This window comes from Saccopteryx leptura, chromosome 2, assembly GCF_036850995.1.
Source record: "Saccopteryx leptura isolate mSacLep1 chromosome 2, mSacLep1_pri_phased_curated, whole genome shotgun sequence".
Classification (NCBI taxonomy): Eukaryota; Metazoa; Chordata; class Mammalia; order Chiroptera; family Emballonuridae; genus Saccopteryx; species Saccopteryx leptura.
This window is the reverse complement of record NC_089504.1, coordinates 275,058,738-275,083,780: the sequence shown is the minus strand read 5'-3', so window position 1 is coordinate 275,083,780 and position 25,043 is coordinate 275,058,738. Positions and strand designations below refer to the sequence as shown.

General features: G+C 39.6%; 1 protein-coding gene across 5 annotated transcripts in view; it reads left to right on the top strand.

Moving 5' to 3' along the window:
- CD46 (CD46 molecule) overlaps positions 1-25,043 on the top strand; it is a 60,751-nt gene that overhangs the window by 5,619 nt on the left and 30,089 nt on the right. For all 5 annotated transcript variants that reach the window (XM_066361844.1, XM_066361840.1, XM_066361841.1 and 2 more), the window contains exons 2-3: positions 4,997-5,185; positions 5,456-5,549. In XM_066361844.1, coding sequence (XP_066217941.1) covers positions 4,997-5,185; positions 5,456-5,549 — 283 coding nt within the window. The remainder of the gene's footprint in view (positions 1-4,996; positions 5,186-5,455; positions 5,550-25,043) is intronic.

Sequence of the window (25,043 nt, the reverse complement as noted above, 5' to 3'; positions counted from 1 at the left end):
TGTGAATTTTATCTAAGAGTGTATGGAACTGATAAGAGTACTCATTCAGCTCTGACACTAGTGTTAGAACTGCAGCGATGAATGAGATGAGGTCCTCAAAAAGGTAACAGTCTTATAGGAGATAAAAATAATAAAGAATTACAAATAGGCCCTGGCTAGTTGGCCCTGTGTGTGGATGTCCCAGGTTTAATTCCCAGTCAGGGCACACAGGAGAAATGACCATCTGCTTCTCCACCTCTCTTTCTCTCTCTCTCTTTCTCCCCTCCTGCAGCCATGGATTGATTGATTCGAGTACGTAAGCCACAGGCACTGAGGATAGCTCCCTGGAGTCTCTGTCTCAGGCACTAAAAATAGCTTGGTTGTGAACGTGGCCCCAGATTGGCAGAGCATCAGCCCCTGAGGGGGGTTGTTGGGTGGATCCCAGTAGTGGTGTATGTGGGAGTCTGTCTATCTCCCCTCCTCTCTGTTGAAAAAAGGGGGGAAATTAATTACAAATAAAATGTTCTATGAAAAGTATATTGGGGTGTCATAACAACATTATTCCAGTATTTTGAGTGAGAGATGTGAAGAGCCTCAAGAAAGAATTGGCATCTAAGATGAAACTGAAGGGTGAGTGGGTGGGAAGAATGACCCGGCCTCTGATCACAGTGAAGTACAGTGATGCATGGAGGCCTACAGTGCTCATGTAATTTGAGTAATTTAATGGGCACCACAAAGGATTGACTATGGCTTGAGAGTAGTGTACAAGGGAAAGCAGGATTCAGGTAATGACAGACCATGGAAGTCTGTTAGCCATGGTAAGGAGCTTTAGACATTATATTGAGGGCATGGAGGATCCATTGAAAAGTACCTTCTTGACTTGGAAGGTCCTTAGAGACTATCTTTAATTCTGCAACATGAAAAAAATGAATTAAATGAATAGTGCCAAGGTAGGTGTGGAGACCTATCCAAAAACTCTGGTCATAATCCAGAAATAACATGATAGTGGCTGTAGAGGTTAAGGACAGAACTAGAGGGATGAACAAGTATTATAGTTATGGAAACAACATGCCTAGTTTGCTGAGTTTGTGTGATTGTGAGGAATCGAACGAGTGCATTCTTTATGTTACTTGAGCCAGCATGGCACTTTCCAAGTGGAGTGGGGTGGGGTGGCGATTGAATATATAAGACTTGACAACTCCAGCTAAGCAATCTAGGAAGGAGAGGGATTTGGGAGGCAGCTATTCTCCAGTGTAATGAAGTCATGGAAGTGTATCTACCCACAGGGTGTCTACAGAATTAAATAACAAGACTTCCTGGAGAGACCCATTAGAAACATCATACCCTATCAGGCAGAGAAGGAAGAGCAGTCAGAGGTCAAGCTGAAAACCAGGGAGGTTGTGCTGTCCTGGAAACCAAAGAGAGCTTTTCCGGCAGAAAAGAGCAAAGACAAACATTAACAACTCCAGATGTTAGACAGTAACTAAAATTACTGAGGAAGACAATGTTAGGATTCATTGAAAAACAAGGAAGATACTTAATGACTTGGAAAGTAATTAAGATGATTTTGTAGACCTAGAAATAAGGAAGTGAGAAATAAAATTAAGATGCCAGAGTCTGCAATTTGAGAAGCAAAGGAAGTTTTTAAAAGATTATGGGGACAATGGGGGTAGGAGCAGATGGTCAGGTTTCACTGGGGTTCCAGTTTGGTCAGAGACCATGATTTTCTGAAGGCACCAATCTGAGCAGGGATGTGTGTACTCATGTCAGAATGTGATTTTAATTTTTGCAGGCAGGTAGAGAGTGCTTACCCAATTTTGGCAAATGTAGACAAAGTGAACAGTTCTCTTGATTTATAGCAGAGAATTACTTATTTAATTTTCTTGAAACTCTTCTGGAACATTGGGGAATTTTCCAATGTCATCTATTGCTAAAGTATAGCATTGCAGCCAAGTAAAAATTATATTTAAACTGCCTAGAAAAAAACTAAGTCAGGGTGCTGTATTTCTTGATTTGGGAATATTTAGTTTGAACATTCCCGTAGGAAAAATACTCAGTGGTCTGAGTAAGGGAAGAAATTTGCTTATTAAAAGGTGTGATATCAGGTTGTTTTTACAGTGTATAAAGCTTATGAGCAACTGGTTGTCAAACCAAACTTAACACTCTGCACACTGATGCATGTTGGTGGGAAGAAATACATCATGTTGATCGAATAGATTATTTTATTGACTTTTCCTTTTCAATGCAGAGACTACATGTGAAATTCATGTTAGGGGTCCTTCTTTATTGGCTTCAAGATAGTTACTGAGACTGAATGCAAAAAACAGAATACTTGTATAATTTAATCTTGGGCATGCTCTTATTTGTGTTTTTTTCCTTGATGGTTCCAGGAAATTCTAGAATGATATGCAGTTGTATCTGAACAGAATTATATAATATTTCTAGCTCATTTTTGTTTTCCTGTTGCAAGTAACAATATCTAGCTTAGGGTATTCAGTAAATGTAATGTTATCGATAAAACTTACCACTATACTAACCTTTTTCTTAAACAATGCTTTTAATTACTAGGGCTTTTGGTTTGCTTTTTGCTTTTTTGTTTTAAGCAGTTGATTGAAGAACATTCAGATATTAAGGTCAGCTTAGTGGAAATGTTGAAAACATTTGCCAGTAGGTAGATTTTAGGACATGATAGAAAAAAAAATATTGGATTGTGTATAGATAGAGAATTTTAGAATTTAGAATATGATGTGAAGACTAAAAGTTCACTTGTTTAGAATGAACCTTGACTGGTCTCTCAGTCTGAAGTAAGACCAGTCCAGGGAGTGAGAGAGGAAAGTATCCTCAGGAATCTGAATAGATCTCCTTTCTCCTTCGGTCCTTAACCTTGTAGCAGAGACCTCAGTGTTCTTTTTGTTCTTTAGGACTTTACTGTATGAGTATCCATCACGTTTCTTTACATAATTGTTCAAACAGATTTGTTAGACTTTCAAGCCCATGCATAATTTAAAGGAAGAGGAATTGCTTAAGTAGAAATGATACTATTGGAGGGAGTGAAACCTACCCCCCTCCAAAGAAAAAATTAGAAGTAAAAAATTCTAAAAGCATAACAATACAGGAGCTTTACTGTAGAGACATTGGACATACAGTCCAAACAGCCACCTCAGGGAGTTTCTGAGGTCGTGCGTGATCTATTGATCAGTGAAGTAAGATTAAATTACTGTCGACCCTTGAACAGCATGGGTTTGACTGCCCATATTTATTTATTTATTTATTTGAGAAAGAGAGAGAGACAGGAAGGGAGAGATGAGAAACATCAACTCGTAGTTGCGGCACTTTAGTTGTTCATCGATTGCGTCTCATACGTGCCTAACTGGAGGGCTCAAGCCGAGCCAGTGACCCTTTGCTCAAGCCAGCAACCTTCAGCTTCAAGCTAGCTATCTTGGGCTTCCAGCCAGCGACCTTTGTGCTCAAGCCAGTGACCTTGGGATTTCGAACCTGGGACCCTGGCATCCCAGGTTGACTCGATCCATTGTGCCACCACCAGTCAGGCCCCACATTCACTTGTATGCAGGTTTTTTTAATATAAATACCATGTCTGCTGATATCCAGGTTTCATGTCTTTGGAAACAGCCAACAGTAGTTTTCATCTGTTGGAATGATGAAATCCAACAATGCAGAGGGCCTTCTCTATGCCTTGTTCTACACCAGCAGTAGTCAACCTTTTTATACTTACTGCCCACTTCTGTATCTCTGTTAGTAGTAAAATTCTCTAACCGCCCACCAGTTCCACAGTAATGGTGATTTATAAAGTAGGGAAGTCACTTTACTTTATAAAATTTATAAAGTAGAGTTACAGCAAGTTAAAGCATATAATAATAATTACTTACCAAGTACTTTATGTTGGATTTTTGCTGTTTGGCAGTATAAATCTTTATAAAACAACTTACTATAGTTAAATCTATCTTTTTATTTATACTTTGGTTGCTCCTCTACCGCCCACCATGAAAGCTGGAACTCTCACTAGTGGGCGGTAGGGACCAGGTTGACTACTACTGTTCTACACTATTTTCTATAAGTGACTTGAGCATCCAGGGATTTTTGTAGCCACAAAAGTCCTGGAGCTATTCCCCACTGACATAGAGGAAACACTCTACTTAAGTTTTGGGGAATTCAAAAATTATAGGTGGATTTTCAGCTGCGTGAGGGCCAATGAATCAAACCCCTGCATTGTTCATGAGTCAACTGATTATTTGAAGTAATGTGAAGAAAGCAGATTTTATTTTTATGTAAGGCTATTCAAAGCAATAAAATTTTATTTTAAATGGCATCTATTCACTTATAAAATGCTCACTTCACTAATATATGAAATGCAGTCTTATATTTTGAAATATTTGACAGTCCATGGTTATTTTGCTCTATGAAATCCACAATGCTTATTTAATAGTTACACTTACCACAGCATTTCTTGAGCACCCACTGGGTAGAGAGTGTACACGGAAAAGAAGACACAGGATCCCTGACCTCCAGGTCTTGCCTTCCAAGCGGAGACTGAGCCTGAAGTAACAAGGCAAGGTCAGCATCCTCATCAGTTTGCATTTCAGACTGTGGGAGAGATCTCCCTGAGGGCTTTATAGCATAGAAGTCTTCTTAGGGGAGAGGTGAAAGTGAAATGAATTTAGAAAAAATGGGGAAAGACACATACCTATATATATATATATTAAAGTCAAAAATATTGCTGCTCTCTCTTCAGTTTACTGTTGAATGAATATTCATCTTATTCCCCAAGAAACCAAAAGCTAATTGAATGTCACTTAAAGTAATCATGGCACATTGTCCAGTAAAAACATGGAACAATCACTTAAAATATTTCCAAGGACCTTTCCATTTATTTTATACTAAAATCTTTCTAAGGACCTTTCTCTTTATTCTGACTACCTGCTTGCTGCCAGTCCACAATCCGTGGCTGTTGAAAATGAGAAAATACTTTATTTTCATGTTCTTATTCTGTTCTGCCCAGATGCCTGTGATGATCCACCGAGATACAACTCTATGAAGCTCAAAGGTGCTTCTCAAGATGTTTATCGTCCTGGGGACCAAGTAGAATATGAGTGTCGCCCAGGGTATATGCGTATTGTTCCTCTTCTTCCCGTCAGTGCTGTTTGTCAGGCTAATAACACGTGGACACCCCTCCAGGAGGCTTGTACAAGTAAGCACACAAAACTTCTTACTGTTATTGCTCTAGAGATTTTCTCACATTTAGGATGTGTATACCACTACTGCAATAGATTTTAGTTAGCAATGTATTTTTTTAGGCTTTGAAAGATTTTCAGGGAATTATTTTCTTAGCAATTGGTTAATAGCTAAAGAAAGAAAATAGTATTACCATGAATTCAGTAGAGCAATGTAGGATTTTGGTTTTGACTCAAACCTCTTCTGATATTTGTATTAAACAACAAATTTCAAAATTTTCTTTCAGAAAAATCATGTCCACGGCCAGCAGAGCCCGTAAATGGCCGTCTGGAAGGAAATTTGGAGTTTGGTTCAGAGGTTAAATATTTTTGTAATGAGGGGTAAGTAAAGGAAAAAGGTAAATATTACTAGTTCTGTTTTTGTTTTGCTCCTCTTCCATGTATTCCCACAATGTTGGTTTCATCTTGCTTTCTGGCTGACCAGTTGTCCTCATAGCCAAGCAACTCTTGGGCCTTTTATGGATGCTGAAAAGACATGTGATGAATAGAAAGAAAGCAACATTGTATAATGCTTTATATAATAAGCCTATAGTAAGCATTAAAAATGTAGTAATAATGGTAGCTTTATCCTTGACAATAAAATGTACCCTATTTAAAATGAGCAACCCTCAGAGTTGAAGGAGGACTTACAGAAACAGAAGGTAGAATTAATTGCCAACCAAAAATATCTTACATTGAGATAACCCTGTCAGTGTTATAGAGTAACTGTAGTACACTATAAAATGGAACTGACTTTTTATATTTTAACTTTGTATTCTACTAATTTACTGAATTGATATATTCAACAGGGTTTGTGTGTGTATGTGTGTGTGTATGGGTGTGATCTTTTATGTCATATGAGTATGACATAAAAAGTCATACTCTCTGCAAATGCTGATATTTTTACTTCTTCCTAACCAATGTTGATGCCTTGTGTTGTTTTTTTATATATAAAAACTTCTTTTTTCTTCAAAGTTTTATTGATTTTAGAGAAAGGAGCAAGGTGGTAGGGGGGAGAACTGGAAGCATCAACTCATAGTAGTTTCTTCTCATATGTGCCTTGACTGGGTAAGCTCGGGGTTTCAAACAGGTGACCTCAGCATTCCAGTTCAATGCTTTATTCACTGCGCAGTTCAGGAGCCTTGTGTAATTTTTTTTTTGCCTAGTTGCTCTGGCTAGAGCTTCCACTAGTATGTTGAATAGAAGTGGTAAAATCAGGCATCCTTGCATTGTTTTTTATCTTAGAGGAAAATCTTTCAGCTTTTTGCCTTTATGATGTTTGCTGTGGGTTTTTCGTATATGATGTTTATTATTTTGAGGTAGTTTTTTTATTTTCCTAGTTTATAGATTATGTTTAACATGAAAGTGTAAATATTGTCAAGTCATTTTACTGCATCAGTGAAGATGATCATGTGTTTTTTTGTCCCCTTTGCTCAATTGATGTAGCATATTACATTAATTTTCATATGTTGAGCTATCCTTGCATTCCAGGAATAAACCCCACTTGGTCATAGTGAATAATACTTTAATATGCTGCTCAATTTCATTAGCTAGTCTTTCATTGAAGACTTTTACATCTAGGTTCATGTGGATATGTGTTTTAGTTTGTTAGGGGTTTTTTTGTGTTATCTTTTACTAGCTTTGGTATCAAGACAATGCTGGTTTCATAGAATGAATTCAGTAGACTTCCATCCTCCTCAGTTTAAAAAAAAAATTGTGAAGAATTGAATTTAGTTCTTAAATATTGTTAGAATTCACTAGGAAACCATCAGATCCAGGGGTTTTCTTTATTTTGAGATTTTTGATAACTGATTTGATCCTCCATACTTAATACAGGTCTTAGATTTTGTATATCTCTGTGATTTAGTCTTGATAGGTTTTGTGTTTACAGGATTTTTCCATTTTACGTAAGTTAGTAAATTTGTTGGGATGAAACTGTTCATGGTACTCTTAAAATATATTCTATTTCTGTATAATTGGTATTACTTTCCCCAGTTTTATTTCTCCTTTTAGTAATTTGTATCTTCTCTTTTTTTATTAGTCCATGTAGCTAAAGGTTTGTCAATTCGAAGAATCAGTTTTTGGTTTGATTCATTTTCTCTATTGTTTTTCTCTTATCTTGTTTACCTCTTATGTGATCTTTACTATCTTCCTTGTGCTCAGTTTGGGTTTAGTTGTTCTTCTAGTTCCTTAAGTTGTGACGTTAGGTTGTTGATTTCAAATCTCATATTTTTTGTCTTTTTATAAAAAAAACTTTTTTTATTAATTTTAATGGGGTGACATTGATAAATCAGGGTACATATGTTCAGAGAAAACATCTCCAGGTTATTTTGACATTTGATTATGTTGCATAACCATCACCCAAAGTCAAATTGTCTTGTCACCTTCTATCTGGTTTTCTTTGTGCCCCTCCCCCTCCATAACCACCACCCTCTTGTCCATGTCTCTGAGTCTCATTTTTATGTCCCACCTATGTATGGAATCATATAGTTCTTGGTTTTTTCTGATTTACTTATTTCACTCGGTGTAATGTTATCAAGGTCCATCCATGTTGTTGTAAATTATCTGATGTCATCATTTCTTATGGCTGAGTAGTATTCCATAGTATATATGTACCAAAGCTTTTTAATCCACTCGTCCACTGACAGACACTTGGGCTGTTTCCAGATCTTCGCTGTTGTGAACAATGCTGTGCCGTGGACCAGTGCGACTCCTAATTCTGGGTTTTGAGTGAGAACGGTGTGGAAATAAGAAAACAGACTTACTAAGAAAAGAGGATGGGATCGGGAGGACTCTTCAATGTTGATGGCAATATCCGAGTGCCCCATAGCTCCAGTTTGCTTTATTATATAGCCATATGCAAATCAAGGAAGTCCTTGATACAAAGTTATACATCCAAGGTTAAAACAGGAACTCTCCCAAGGCATAAACAGGAATCCTCCTACCATGCATAAGTGAAATCAACCAACATTTGAACAAAGAGTAAGAGGAAGGGCATGTAAATTGCTTCCAACAACTTAAAGAAGCAAGTGAAGTGGGTGCAAATACTCAGCATCATAGCCGATATGGAGGTGGTGGGGGGAGAATTTAGCCTTTTGCTAAGCCTCAAATCTACAGTGGCTTTTTGCCATTTACGGTCCACAACATATCCTTCTTTTCTTCTTAATTTTTAATTTGTGTGCTGATATTTGCACTCATCTGATTTTCTAGTTTCCCTGATTCTAATTTGGAGGCAGACTGAAAAAATACAGAACAAACACAAAATTAGTATAGCCAATGCTAACAGACACCCAAACAAGTATTCTCATACATTACAGTGATTAAAGCCTTTAAGCAAATTCTTAGCCAATATCTTTGCTGTTTTGAATGTCCTTAACATGTTCACCAAGTCCAAGTTGGCACCATCACCATTCTACATCCCTGCAAATGCAACCCAACCCCAGTTCAGTCCATTAAGAGCTGTCACAAGGAGTAGGAGTCCAGAAGTCCTCATGGCACTGGAATTGTTGTCACATTTCTATACTTTGCAGCTCGCATCCAAGTCCCAATGTCTGCTGCTTCCAGCTGGTAATGATTCAGGTAGACTGGAAAAGCCATCTGCAGCATGTGTGGAGATAGAGCTTCTGTTCTCCTTAGCCTGGAGAGATGAGACCAGGGTGCTTTTCCCTGGAGCTCTGCAACCGTGGCGTGGTGAGGAGAACCTTAGGATATACTAAGCTGGGTGGCAGAGGTAAATTTGTAAGTTGGCAAAAAGGAGAAAGAGAGCTCTATATTAGGAGTAGGTCCCAGCCTAAGGTATGCATGGGGCATTGAGGCAGGAGGAATAAAGGAGGCACTATATATTAAATAAAGCAGCAGAAGTCTTGACCTGTGGTGGCGCAGTGGATAAAGTGTCAACCTGGAAACGCTGAGGTTGCTGGTTCAAAACCCTGGGCTTGCCTGGTCAAGGCACATATGGGAGTTGATGCTTCCTGCTCTTCCCCTTTTCTCTGTCTTTCTCTCTTTTCTCCCCTCTCTATAATGAATAAATAAAATCTTTTAAAAAAATTAAATAAAGCAGCAGAAAATGGGATTATCAACACCCACAACAGAGATCTTCGAGGGACGAGTAAAAACCCGAATATTCAGGCAAGACATAGTTGGTGGCCCTTGTGTCCATAAGTAATGAGATCAGTTTACCTGCTACTTGGAAGAAATACCCTAGGCTTGTCCACGTGAGATGGGGCTGACTACCTCGGGCACCTTTAGCCTTCAGTGGCAAGTCCCAGCAGGCTGGGCAAGGTTAGGTCACAGGTGGCTGGAGCAGTGCTGGAAGAAACTCAACCCTCCCTCAGTGGAGCAAGGGGGAAGCCTATCTTCCAGTGTCCCTTTTTCCCACAGCAAAGGCATGTAAGCCTGGCAGGCTTTGGCTCAATGACCTTCCTTTCCACTATTGAAGCAGAGCCCAGATGGAGTCCTATGAGGCCCCTTCGAGGTGTTGGAGCCTTTAAGGGCTTATGCCAAGAGCTGGTTTTCACCTGATCTCTTTTGGGCTTTTTCTGCCTCTTGGTCATTATAGACCTTAAAAGCCATTCTCAGAAGATCTCACTGAGGGGTTTGAGGATCCCCATCTGCCTGTGTAAACTTTTTCCATATATCTGGAGCTATTTGGAAAAAGACAAAACAGTGTTATTAGCTGAACCAAATAAAAGAGGGAGAAAGTTTACAGGAGAAAGAGGTTTGGCGTCTCCTGTACATCAGCATTCAAAAGAAATTTTTTAAAGATAAGGTAGATTTGCAGGAGTTCCAGGATATGACTCCACCTTTTATGTTTTTTTAAATTGACCTTAAATATTTGCTGGGTACACTTTAATAATACCTTGACTTTAAAGATTGTAAGGAATACCCATAATTTGAAAGGATTGACAAAATATAGTAAATGCTTTTCCTACATATGTAGGAGTATTGTCAGTTTTAATCAGTTTAGGAAGTCCAGTCATACAAACAATGAGCTATACCATGCTTAGCAGCCTCTCCTGTTCTGGCAAGGGCTACTATAAATCCAGAGTAAGTATCCATTGTAACACACACAAAGGACTTTTTGCCAAATGAAGGTATATGAGTAACATCCATTTGCCAAAGTTGTCCTGGTAGGAGTCCTCGAGGGTTAACACCAAAGGGACAGATTGTAGTATAGGACCCCTTGGACAGGGTTTAACAATCTGCCATGCTGCTTCCCGAGAAAGTTGAAACTGTTTACAGGGCTGCGCGTTCTTGTGATGAACAGTATGAGACTGAATTGCTTCATCTGTCATGGTTGTTCCAATAATTTTCTTTTGGGTAGTTTGATCAACAAGGGCATTTCCTTGTGCTAAAGCTCCAGGGAGCATGGAGTGAGCTTGAATATGTCCTATAAAAACATGGAGCTCTATGTTGACGTATAAATCTTTGAGGAAGGAGAAATTGCTGAAATAGTTCCTCATCAGTAGTTGTCCCTAAGACAGCAGTCTCTGTAGTGGAAACAACCATAAATAAATATTTGCTGTCTGTATATAGATGAAAGGAGGACCAGGCAAATGCTGAAAAGCCATGATAATGGCATTTAATTCTACTCTGAGCTGATTTTAAGGCAAACTATTTTAGTATAAACTTGTCCATCAGTTATTAAGCCTGCTATTCCTGAGCAGGACCCATTAGTAAAGACTGTAAATGCTTCAGGAGTGGGCTCATTAACAATTGTTTTAGGAAATACAAATGTAGTAATTAATAAAAATTGAACTATTTTATTAGCTGGGTAGTGAGAATCAATTTGGCCTGTAAAATTTGCAAAAGCAATTTGCCATTTAGTGGAAGTTTCCCAGAGCCATTGTTGTTGATCCTTTGATAAAGGAACAACAATTATTTGAGGCTCAAAACCTATAAGCTGTAAGAGTCGCCTATGCCCCTTGATAACCAAGGAGGCGACAAGATCAAAATATGGAGATAAAACTTTCTTAGGAGTAACAGCCAAATGGATCCATTCAATAGGACCTGAAGCTTGCCACCATAGTCTCATTGGAGTGTAATTCGAGGGCCAAATTAGTAAAACGATTCTTCAGGATTTATGCATTTTAGTGGTGCTTGTTGCAAGGCTTTTTCTACAAGCTTTAAAGCTTGCTGTCCTGCAGCTGTAAGTAGCCAAGGAGAAGCTGGTTTAACTGAGCCTCGAAGAATATCAAAAAGTGGCTTCAGTTCCCCGGTAGTTAATTTCAAAGAATGTCTAAGCCAATTAATATCTCCTAATAATTTCAGGAAATTGTTTAAAGTTTGCAAATGATCTGTCCTGATTTCTAATTTTTGTGGACGAATTTGTTGTCCCTCAAGAATTTGTCCTAAATAAGAGAAAGGTAAAGATTGCTATACCTTTTCAGGAGCTATATAAAGTCCTGATTCAAAGAATATTCTAGTTGTTGCAAAATGGTCAATACAGTGTCTTTATCTGGATGAGCAATAAGAATATCATCCATATAATGAATGATATATGTCTTAGGGTTCTGTCTTCTATTGAAGAGATAGCTTGAACAACATATTTTTGGCACAAGGTAGGACTATTAGCCATACCTTGAGGCAAAACTCTCCACTGGTATCGCTCCACTGGAGCCTGGAAATTAAGTGAAGGAACACTGAATGCAAAACACTTGCAATGATGTGGGCTTAAAGGAATAGTAAAAAAGCAATCTTTCAAGTCAATTAATTATAAGGTGAAAATTCCATGGAATGGCAGTAGAAGAAGGGAGTCCTAGCTGGAGAAGACCCATAATTTCCATAGTCTTATTTATTGCTCTCAAATCTTTAATAGCTTCCAGTTTCCTGATTTTTCTTTTTTTTTTTAAATTTTTTTTTTTTGTATTTTTCTGAAGCTGGAAACGGGGAGGCAGTCAGACAGATCCCGCATGCACCCAACCGGGATCCACCCGGCATGCCCACCAGGGGGCGATGCTCTGCCCATCTGGGGCGTTGCTCTGTTGTAACCAGGGCCATTCTAGCGCCTGAAGCCGAGGCTATGGAGCCATCCTCAGCACCCGGGCCAACTTTGTCCAATGGAGCCTTGGCTGTGGGAGGGAATGAGAGAGACAGAGAGGAAGGAGAGGGGGGAGGGGTAGAGAAGCAGATGGGCGCTTCTCCTGTGTGCCCTGGCCGAGAATAGAACCCGGGACTCCTGCAGCCAGGCCGACACTCTACCGCTGAGCCAACCGGCCAGGGCCTCTTTTTTTTTTTTAAATGACAAATATAGGCGTATTCCATGGGCTATTAGATGGTGGTTCAATGTGCCCAAGCTGTAACTACTCTTCTACCAATCAAGCAGCTGCCCTAAGTTTCTTCTGAGAAAGGGGCCATTGGTCTACCCATACAGGATTATCTGATTTCTAATTAATTGGGTCTGCACAATGCATTATTGGGGTAGCAGGAGCTACCAAGGCCCCTATGCTAAATTTTGATATCCTAATCCATACCTTCTGGTATTGGGTGCCACTTCTAAAGGGTGAGAATTCCCCACTGTTCTTTCTCTAGTCCTTTAGTGGGCAAAAATTCCTGATTAAGCACTTGAGTATTGACTTAATTATTAGGACTGACAAGCAATGCTCCCATATTTTTCAAAACATTTTTACTTCATAAAGTAACTGGCAATTCAGGGAGCACATAAGGCTGAAAAAATTCAGAATGACCTTCTTTATCTTCCTATTGTAAAATACTAGAGCTTTGTTGGGATTTGCTCTGCCCTATATCTTGTAATTCTGTGGCTGCTGCATGAGTGGGCCAGGAAGGAGGCCAATGTAGCTTAGCAACAACAGATACATCCGCTCCAGTATCTAAAAGTCCTTTAACTTTACGCTCTAGTATTGTTAGTTCTATTTCAGGGTGTTCCTAACCTATTTTTTGATCCAATATCCAAAATCAGAGAAGCCAAATCACCAATTTCCTTGGGGCCCCTTTTGCAGGGTTTGGCCTGAGAAGCAGAATTAGCATTTTTATACTATTCTAACTGCCTGAAGCAGCTTGAGACAAATTCTTCAAATGACTTATTAGGGCCCTTCTTAATTTTGCTCAATTTCTTTGTTTTGCCTGAGTATAACCTTATACATTAACAAGACAATTTACGCACAGAAAACACAAGTATAACATATAACTTTGATTAATCCTAATACTTGAATTGCTATTTGGCTCCTAACTCTGAACATACCTCACAATGCACTAACCCAGTGGTAGTCAACCTGGTTCTTACTGCCCACTAGTGGGCATTCTAGCTTTCATGGTGGGCGGTAGCAGAACAATCAAAGTATAAATAAAAAGATAGATTTAACTATAGTAAGTTGTTTTATAAAGATTTATTCTGCCAAATTTAGCGAAAATTTGACATAAAGTATTTGGTAATTATTATTATATGCTTTAACTTGCTATAACTCTGCTTTATAAGTTTTATAAAGTGGCCCTGGCCGGTTGGCTCAGCGGTAGAGCGTCGGCCTAGCATGCGGAGGACCTGGGTTCGATTCCTGGCCAGGGCACACAGGAGAAGCGCCCATTTGCTTCTCCACCCCTCCGCCGCACTTTCCTCTCTGTCTCTCTCTTCCCCTCCCGCAGCCAAGGCTCCATTGGAGCAAAGATGGCCCAGGCGCTGGGGATGGCTCTGTGGCCTCTGCCTCAGGCGCTAGAGTGGCTCTGGTCGCAACATGGCGACGCCCAGGATGGGCAGAGCATCGCCCCCTGGTGGGCAGAGCGTCGCCCCTGGTGGGCGTGCCGGGTGGATCCCGGTCGGGCGCATGCGGGAGTCTGTCTGACTGTCTCTCCCTGTTTCCAGCTTCAGAAAAATGAAAAAATAAATAAATAAATAAATTTTATAAAGTAAAGTTACTTTCCTACTTTATAAATCACCATGACTGTGGAACCGGTGGGCGGTTAGAAAATTTTACTACTAACAGAGATACAAAAGTGGGTGGTAGGTATAAAAAGGTTGACTACCTCTGCACTAACCAAATCAGTAAGTCTTAAGGATCTACATTCTATTCTATTTAAATTTAAATGAACGCTCCTTACAAGTTCTAAAAACATTTTATTTTTTTCTAAATATTAGAGCCAATATTTCCAATTTTTGCATTCAAAAAAAAGAATTCAGGCCTTAAAAACAGACACATTTTAGACAACATTGAACAAAGACTAAACAGAAACAAGAAAGATGAACCAGACAAACCAGAAAGAAACCCAGAATTTCAGAGCACTACCAGATTAGAAAGATGCCTGCCTGATTTTAGTCAGGGCATTTTCTGACAGAGGGACTGAAGGATGGGACTAAACAAAATCTCCCTGAGAAAATTTGCTCTCAGCAGCTGCTGTGGTATTTTCCATAGTCAGATCTAACACAGGTCCCCTGCCTCAATTTCCAGGCAAAGAATAAGAAAGAAACAAAATGATAGTTCAGAAGATTGTAGTTAGAACATTAAAGAAAATCAGACCATAACAGAAAAAGCTGTAACACTCCTAATACCTGAATCTCCTATCCATTCTCAAATTCTATAGTCACTGTAACCTGCTTCTCAGGTTGACTATGCTGAGATTTCTCCCCTACCTCAATGGCCCCTTCAGAAAGTCCAACTTCCACAGCAAATAATCACCCCTGGAGAGACAAGCATGAGCAATCGCCTTCCAGTCATTTGGGGGAAGAGCCTTTACACTAAAAGTAGCTAATAAACCAAGTGAAAAAGGGGCAGTAGGCCCATACTGAACACAAGCAAATTTAAGCTCTTTCAGAGTTCTAAAAGGTACAGGTTCATGTTCTCGCACTAGTTTCCCCATATCATCCTGTCTTTATACAACAGGAAAACAGGTAAAGCTATTTATTGTTTCCCCTATATTTCGAGCCTGGTCTATAGATTGTTGGACAGGAGATTTCCCAGATTTTGAGCTATAGACTCCAGAATCAGCCCAATAAGGGAACGGAGGAGCAGAGGGTTGAATGTAGGAAGGAGCCAAGGGCAGCGGAGGCCCCGCATCTAAGGCAGCCATAGCCGCGGATTTTTTATCCCCCCTGTCATCCTCAAACTCCAAGTTAGCCTCGTATTCACATCCCTCTGTTTCCAGCTCACCCCGATACTCTTCAGACAACGATTGGTCCTCATACGGAAACATTTCTAAGAAAAAGTCCCTTATTTTTTACCCTAACTGTCCCATAAATTTTTATTCCCAATTATACTTTCCCCCAAAACTTTCTTACTCTGCACACTTCACTTGGAGACTTCCATCACCTGCCTTCAGTTTCCTCATACTCAAGTCTTCTGTTCGGGCGCCACTTGCCTCGGACCAGCGTGGCTCCTAATTCTGGGTTTTGAGTAAGAACGGTGCAGAATTAAGAAAACAGACTTATTAAGAAAAAAGGGTGAGATTGGGGGACTCTTCAATGCTGGTGGCAATATCTGAGTGCCCTATAGCCCCAGTTTGCTTTATTATATAGCCATATGCAAATCAAAGAAGTCCTTGATGCAAAGTTACAGGTCCCAGGCTAAAACAGGAACTCTCCCAAGGCATAAACAGGAATCTCCCTATCATGCATAAGTGAAATCAACCAACATCTGAACAAACAAAGAGTAAGAAGAAGGACATGTTAATTGCTTCCAGCAACTTAAGGAAGCAAGTGAAGTGGGTGCAAATACTCAGTATCATAGCAAATATGGAGGTGGTAGGGGGAGAACTTAGCCTTTTGCTAAGCCATGAATCTACAATGGCTTTTTGCCATTTATGGTCCACAACAATGCTGGTATAAACATGGGGATGTATTTCTCCTTTTGAAACAGTGCTATGGTGTTCTTGGGGTATATTCCTAAGAGTGGGATAGCTGGGTCAAAAGGCAGTTTGATTTTTAATTTTTTGAGGTATCTCCATACTGTTTTCCATAGTGGCTGCACCAGTCTGCATTCCCACCAGCAGTGCAGGAGGGTTCCCTTTTCTCCACATCCTCGCCAGCACTTATTCTTTGTTGTTTTGTTATTGAGCGCCATTCTGACTGGTATGAGGTGATATCTCATTGTGGTTTTAATTTGCATTTCTCTAATGATTAGTGACGTTGAGCATTTTTTCATATGCCTATTGGCCATCTGTATGTCCTCTTTGGACAAGTGTCTATTCATTTCTTTTGCCCATTTTTGATTGGATTGTTAGTCTTCCTGGTGTTGAGTTTTACAAGTTCTTTATAAATTTTGGTTATTAACCCCTTATCAGACGTACTGTCGAATATGTTCTCCATTGTGTAGTTTGTCTTTTTATTCTGTTCTTATTGTCTTTAGCTGTGAAAAAGCTTTTTAGTTTAGTATAGTCCCATTTGTTTATCCTGTCTTTTATTTCACTCGCACACGGAGATAAATCGGCAAATACACTGCTGTGAGAGATGTCGGAGACCTTACTGCCTATGTTTTCTTCTAAGATGCTTATGGTTTCACAGCTTACATTTAAATCTTTTATTCATTTTAAGTTTATTTTTGTGAATAGTGTAAGTTGGTGGTCTAGTTTCATTTTTTGGCAGGTAGCTGTCCAATTTTCCCAACACCATTTGTTAAAGAGGCTGTCTTTACTTCATTGTATGCTCTTACCTCCTTTGTCAAATATCAATTGTCCATAAAGGTGTCGGTTTATTTCTGGGTTCTCTGTTCTGTTCCATTGATCTATATGCCTGTTCTTATGCCAGTACCAGGCTGTTTTCAGTACAGTGGTCTTGTAGTATAACTTGATATCAGGGAGTGTGATACCTCCCACTTTTTTCTTTCTTTTCAAGATTGCTGAGGCTATTTGTGTTCTTTTTTGGTTTTATATAAATTTTTGGAATATGTGTTCTTTGAAGTATGTCATTGATATTTTAATTGATATTGTATTGAATTTATAAATTGCTTTGGGTAATATAGACATTTTAATGATGTTTATTCTTCCTGTTCATGAACATTGTATATGCTTCCACTTGTTTGTATCTTCCTTGATTTGTTTTATCAATGTTTGATAATTTTCCGAGTACAAGTCTTTAATCTCCTTGGTTAACTATACTCCTAGGTACTTTTATTTTTTTGATTGCAATACTGAAGGGGATTGTTTCTGAAAATTCTCTTTCTGACAGATCATTGTTGGTGTATAAAAATGCCTCTGTTTTCTGAGTATTAATTTTATATCCTGCCACCTTGCTGAATTCATTTATCAGGTCTAGTAGTTTTTTGACTGAGACTTTAGGGTTTTCTTTATACAATATCATATCATCTGCAAATAATGATAGTTTTACTTCTTCTTTTCCAATTTGAATGCCTTTTATTTCTTCTTCTTGATTGCTGTGGCTAGGACTTCCCGAACTATGTTGAATAAGAGTGGTGAAAGGGGGCACCCATGCCTTGTTCCTGATCTTAAGGGGATTGCTTTTAATTTTTGCCCATTGAGTATGATGTTGACTATGAGTTTGTCATAGATGGCCCTTATCATGTTGAGGTATGTTCCCTGTATTCCCACTTTGCTGAGAGTTTAGATCATGAATGGGTACTGGATTTTATCAAATGCTTTTTCTGCATCTGTTGAAATTATCATGTGGTTTTTCTCCTTCCTTTGTGTATGTGATGAATCACATTGATTGATTTGCGAGTACTGTACCAACCACCCTTGCCTCCCCAGAATAAATCCCACTTGATCATTATGTATGATTTTTTCCATATATTGCTGGATCCGGTTTGCTAATATTTTGTTGAGGATTTTAGCATCTAAATTCATCAGGGATATTGGCCTATAATTTTCTTTCTTTGTGTTGTCTTTGCCTGGTTTTGGAATCAAAATTATGCTTGCCTCATAAAAGGAGCTTGGAAGTCTGTCTTCCTTCTTCTTGAATTTTTTGAAATAGCTTGAGAAGGATAGGAGTTAGTTCTTCTTTGAATATTTGGTAGAATTTACTTGTGAAGCCATCTGGCCTAGGACTTTTTTTTGGTGGGAGTTTTTTGATAACTGTTTCGATCTCATTTGTTGTAATAGGTCTGTTTAGGTTTCCTGATTCTTCCAGATTAATTTTTGGAATTAATATTTCAAAGAATTTATCCATTTCATCTAGGTTGTCTAATTTTTTGGCATACAGTTTTCATATTTGTATTTCTGTTGTATCAGTTGTTATTTCTCCACTCTCATTTCTAATTTTATTTTTTTGAGCCCTCTTTTTTTTTTTCTTGATGAGTCTTGTTAAAGGTTCATCAATCTTGTTTATTTTTTCAAAAAACAAGCTCCTGGTTTCATTGATCCTCTGTATTGTTTCTTTAGCCTCTATATCATTTATTTCCACTCTTATCTTTATTATTTCCTTCCTTCTACTCCCTCTGGGCTTTACTTGCTGTTCTTTTTCTAGTTCTTTTAGATGCAGGGTCAAGTTGTTTATTTGAGCTTTTTCTAGCTTCTTAAGGTATACCTCTAATGCTATGAACTTCCTTCTCAGGACTGCTTTTGCTCTGTCCCATAAATTTTGAGTTTATGTATGCTCATTATCATTTGTTTCTAGGAATTTTTTTATTTCTTCTTTGATCTCATTGTTAACCCATTCGTTATTTAGTAAGATGCTGTTTAGTTTCCTAGTGTTTGAGTGTTTTTCAGTTTTTCTGTTGTGGTTGATTTCTAGTTTCATGCCATTGTGGTAAGAGAAAATGCTTGATATGATTTCAATCTTCATAAATTTGTTGAGACCGCTTTTTGCCATAACATGTCATCTATTATAGAGAATGTACCATGAGCACTTGAAAAGAATGTATATTCTGCTGCTTTAGGGTGAAAGGTTCTGAAGATATCTGTTAAATCTAGTTGATCTAGTGTGTCCTTTAAGTCTGCTGTTTCTTTGTTAATTTTCTTTCTTGAGGATTTATCTAGTGATGTTGGTGGGTTATTGAAATCCCCTACTATTATAGTATTGTTGTTGATCTTGCCCTTTATATCCATCAAAGTCTGCTTTATATATTTAGGTGCTCCTATATTAGGTGCATAGATATTTATAATAGTTATATCTTCCTGTTGGATTGCTCCCTTTATCATTATATAGTGACCTTTATCTCTTACTATAGCCTTTGTTTTAAAGTCCATTTTGTCTGATATAAGTATTGCTACCCCAGCTTTTTTTTCATTTCCTTTTGCATGAAATAGGTTTTTCCATCCTTTTACCTTCAATCTATGTGCATCTTTTGTTTTAAGGTGTGTCTCTTGTAGACAGCTTATGTATGGGTCCTGTTTTCTTATTCATGCAGCTACACCATGTCTTTTGATCGGATCATTTAATCCATTTACATTTAAGGTTATTATTGATATGTAATTATTTATTGCCATTTTATTCTTTAAAGCTGTATTCCTCTTTTGCTATATTCTTTTTCTCCTTTGATCTGTTTACAACAGGCCCCTTAGCATTTCTTGCAGCATTGGTTTGGTTGTAGTGAATTCCTTGAGTTTTTCTTTTTTTGTCTGGGAACGTTTTTATTTCTCCTTCAATTTTAAACGATAGCCTTGCTGGATAAAGTAGTCTTGGTTGTAGGCTCTTGTTCTGCATTACTTTGAATATTTCTTGCCATTATCTTCTGGCTTCAAGTGTTTCTGTTGAGAAGTCAGATGTCATCCTTATGGGGGCTCCTTTGTAGGTGATAGCCTTTTTTTCTCTAGCAGCTTTTAATATTTTCTCTTTATCACTTAGCTTTGGTATTTTAATTATGATGTGTCTTGGTGTTGATTTCTTTGGGTTTCTCTTTAATGGAATTCTCTGTGCTTCTTGAACTTGTGAGACTTTTTCCTGCATTAATTTAGGGAAGTTTTCAGCTATGATATGATTGAACAGTCTCTCTCCCTTGTTCTTTCTCTTCTTCTTCAAGAACCCCTATGATGCAGATGTTATTTCTCTTCATGTTTTTACAGAGCTCTCTTAGAGTTTCCTCAGACTTTTTGAGTTTCTTTTTTTTTCTGCTCTGCTTCTGTGCCTTCATTTATCTTGTCCTCTAACTCACTGATTAGATCATCAGCTTCATCTATCCTGCTTTAAATTCCTTCCACTTTGGTCTTCATTTCTGATATTGTATTTGTCATTTCTGACTGATTTTTTTTTTATCATTTCAATGTCCTTCTTATATTTGCTATGTCTTTAGGTGTTTGTAATGACAGTCTATTGTTGTTTTAAGATCTTTGAGCATCCTAACAATCATTATTTTAAACTATGCATCCGGTAATTTGGTTATATCTGACTCATTCAGGTTCTTTTCTGGGAATTTCTCTTGATTTATTTGTGTTGCATTTTTCTGCCTTTCATTTTGTCTATGTATAAGAAGATTTTGGCCACTGGAGTCCAATGTGTGTGGCCTCTGTGTTCCCTAGGTGTGGTCTGTCTGCAGGCTCACCACCCCCTTTGCCACTGCTGCCTAGGGCATTCAGGTATGGACGTTGCTGGTGCCACCCCACTGGGGCAGTTGCTATAGTTTCCACCTCTCCTCCATGGGAGGGTCTGTGATCATATGCCTGGGTCTACAAGTGTCGGCGGCCTCAGCCTTCGCCCCACCCCCCACAGGTGGTGGTATGCGCTGTGCCCTGGTCACAAGCAATCCTCGGCACCACTGGAAGGGCTGAGCACCTTTGCTCAGCTGCAGTTCTCTGCTTGTTTCTAGGCTTTCACCCCACCCCCACGGGAGGAGCCAGCTTGCGTTGGGCTGCAAGCCTCTGTTCCACGGGCGGGGCGAAGCCGTGCCCTGCGCACCCTTGCTCAGTGGCGAGTCTCTGCCCCCTGCCCCACAGGCGGGATTGCAGGTGGGCCCGCAGCTGGACCTGAACACTTTCGTGTGTCCCCTTTGCCCCGTCAGGCAAAACTGAGCTCACAGCCGGGTCTCAGTCATGGCCGGCCAGCTTCTGCCCTTGCCGATGGAACTGCGCTTCCGTGTCCCAGCACTGCTTGCCCTCCACGAACCTTTGGTCATGTGGGTGGAGGTGCTGTAGCTCTGACCCTAAGAATCACTATTGTAGTCCCAGAAGCTCCCTCCTTCTAATTAACTCTGCTCTGAGTGCCACAGGAGAGCTTGTTTGGCTGGTGTCCTGCTTACATTTGCTAGTATTGCTGTTTCCAGGGGAAATATTCGCTTCAGAGTTGAGGAGTGATTCAGCCTAGGGTTAGGGTGGCTGCCCCTCAAAGTGTTTCTCCCTGTGCCTCCTAGATTACACTCTCTTCCTGCTACTCTGGTCCTCTCCTCTCTCCTGTCCCCCGGAGCTCCAGGTGGGTGGTTGTGAGAGAGGTTTTCTGCGCGGACTCTTTATGAAAAATCCTGGGTCTGAGAAATCTGTCTTTTTCTCACAAACAGTATCCTGACTTGTTTCACAGATAAATACTGTCCATACGCCTCTACTAGGCTCTGGGGCTGCAGGCTGGGGCTTTGTTACTGAGGCTCAGGACCCTCCTCTCTCTGCTAAACTCCTTCCTGCCATGGGAGTCTCTCCAGGCTGCCCTTTGCTCCTGGGAGCTGGGCAGCTCTCTCCGTGTTTCCGTTTTTCCTACCAGTCTCAGTGTGGCATCTTCAGTGTTCCTTGGTTAAAGAGTCCTCTTAGTTTAGTTCAAAGTTGGTTTTTCCAGATGGTGGTTCTTAAGTTGGAATCCACTTTGGTTCTGGGAGGTGGAAGTTGGTACGTTCACCTACTCCTTCGCCATCTTGCCACTCCTCTGAATTTTTTTAAAAGACTTTATTCAATTTTCAGAGAGGAGAGAGAGAGAGAGAGAGAGGGAAAGAGGAAGAGTGAGAGTGTGAGAAAGAGAGAGAGAGAGAGAAAGGGAAGAGCAGGAAGCATGAACTCCCATATGTGCCTTGACCAGACAAGCCCAGGGTTTCGAACTGGTGGCCTCAGTGTTCCAGGTCTACACTTTATCCCACTGTGCCACCACAGGTCAGGCCAGATCTCATTTTTTATTATAAGTTTTTATAGCTATACATTCCCCCTTGGTGCTATTTTTACTGTGTCTCAGAAGTTTTGGGATGTTGCTTTTCCATTTTTATTCATCTGAAAGTAATTTATAATTTTGCTTGTGATTTCTTTGATACAATGGTTGTTTAAAAGTATGTTGTTCAATTTTCACAATTTTGTGAATTTTCCAGTCTTCCTTTTGATATTGACTTCTAACTTCATCCTGTGTGGTCAAAAGATACTTTGTATGAGTATCTACTTTTTAGATCTATTGACTATTTATTATTAATTTGTGGCCAGGGAAAATAAAGTTCCTAGGAATAAATTTATCCTAAGGGTTAAAAGACTTGTACTTGGAAAGTTATAGGACATTGAAAAAAGAAATTTGGGAAGATTCAGATAAGTGAAAGTATATACCACGTTCATGGATCGGAAGAATTAGCATCATTAAAATGTCCACACTACCCAAAGCAATCTATAGATTCAACACAATTTCTATTAAATACCAGTGTCATGTTTCACAGACCTACAATAAATATTTCCAAAATTTATATAGAGCCAAAACAGAACCTGAATAGCCTCAGCAATCTTGAGAAAGAAGAACAAATTGGGAGGTATCATACTGCCTGATATCAAATTATACTACAAGGCCATTGTAATCAAAACAGCCTGGTACTGGCCTAAGAACAGGCATATACAGTTGTTGAGCATCAGCCCTGCATGTGGAAGTCCTGGGTTCGATTCCCGGCTAGGGCACACAGAAACGGCCATCTGCTTCTCTACCCTTCCCCCTCTCCTTTCTATCTCTCTCTTCCCCTCCCACAGCCAAGGCTCCATTGGAGCAAGGTTGGCCCCGGGTGCTGAGGATGACTCTATGGCCTCTGCCTCATGCTCTGGAATGGCTCCAGTTGCAGTGGAGCAATGGCCCAGATGTGCAGAGCATCACCCACTGGTGGACATACCTAGTGGATCCCAGTCAGACGCATGCAGGAGTCTGTCCGCTGCCCTCTGCTTTTCACTTTGGAAAAATTAAAAAAATATAAAAATAATAAAAGATTAAAATGAAAAAGTAACAGGTATACAGATTAATGGAACAGAACAGAGAACCCAGAAATAAACCCATGCCTTTATGGTTGGTTAATATTTGACAAAGGAGGCAAGAGCATACAATGGAGTAAAGACAGTCTCTTCAATAAGTGGTGTTGGGAAAATTGGACAGGTTCATGCAAATAAAATGAAAATGAAGCTAGACTTAAATGTACATTGCAAAACCATAAAAATCCTAGAAGAAAACATAGGTGATAAAATCTCAGACATCTCTTGTAGCAACATTTTTACCACTATATCTCCTTGGTTAAGAAACAGAGGAAAAAGTAAAGAAATGGGACTATATCAAACTAAAAAGCTTTTGTACAGCAGAAGAAACTGTCAACAAAATGAAAAGACAGTCCACTCAATGGGAGAATATATTCACCGATTCATCTGATAAAGGGTTACTATCCTAAATTTATAAAGAACTTATACAACTCAGCACCAGGAAGACAAACAATCCAATTAGAAAATGGGCAAAGGACCTGAATAGACACTTCTCCAAGGAGGACGTACAGATAACCAAAGGCATATGGAAAATTGATCAATGTCACTAATCACCAGAGAGATGAAAATTAAAACCAAAACATGGTATCACCTCACACCTAATGGCTATCATCAAGAAATCAACAAACAAGTGCTGATGGAAGAAAAGGGAACTCCCATGCACCATTAGTAGGATTGCAGATTTGTGCAGCCCACTAACTGTGAAAAATAGTATGGAGTTTCCTCAAAAAATTTAAAATGGATCGGTCTTTTGATCCAGTGATGTCATACCTGGGAATATATCCTAAGAATCCTGAAACACTAATTCGAAAGAATAAAAGCACATCCATCTTCATTGCAGCTTTACTTACAATGATCAGGATCTGGAAACAGCCCAAGTGCCCATCAATGGATAAGTAGATAAAAAAGCTATGGTAGATTTACACAATGGAATACTACATGGCTATAAAAATAAAAAAAAGAAGGAAATCTTACCTTTTGTGACAGCGTGGATGGACCTGGAAATCATTATGGTAAGTGAAATAAGCCAGTCAGAGACAATACCATAGAATCTCACATGTGGTATCTAATGAACTCAGTGATCTGATGAACAATAGAAACAGAGGCATGGACGGATGGAACCAGATGGACAGCTGTCAGAAGGGAGGAGGGCAAGGGCACTGGGTGAAAGAAAGTGAAGGGATTAGACAAAAAACATATATGTAACACATAGGTACAGACAACAGAATGACAATAGCCAGAAGAAGAAGGGTAGTGGGGTTAGGTGGAGGAGGGCAAAGGGTGGGGGGAATGGAGAAAGAGACTTTGCTTGGAGTGGAAAGTTCCATGATGCTGTGTATAGGTGGTGTTATATTGACTTGTACACTTGAAACCTGTATGGTTTTGTGAACTAATGTCATCCCAATAAATTCAGATAATTTTTTTTAAAAACAGCCCTGGCCAGTTGGCTCAGTGGTAGAGCATTGGCCAGGCATGTGGATGTTCTGAGTTCAATTCCCAGTCTGAGCACACAGGAAAAGTGACTATCTGCTTCTCCATCCCTCCCCTCCCCCCCTTTCTCCCTCTTTTTCTCTCTCCCCCCCCCCCCCACAGCCATGGCTCACTTGGTGCCAGCACATCACACCGGGTGCTGAGGATGGCTCTGTGGAGCCTCTGCCTCAGGCCTGAAACGAAGCTCCATTGAGAGCATGGCCCCAGATGGGCAGAGCATGAGTCCCAGACAGAGTTGCCAGGGGATCCCAGTCGGGGTGCGTGCAGGAGTCTGTCTCTCTATCTCTCCTCCTCTCACTTGGAAAAGAAAAGAAAAAGAAAAAATTTATT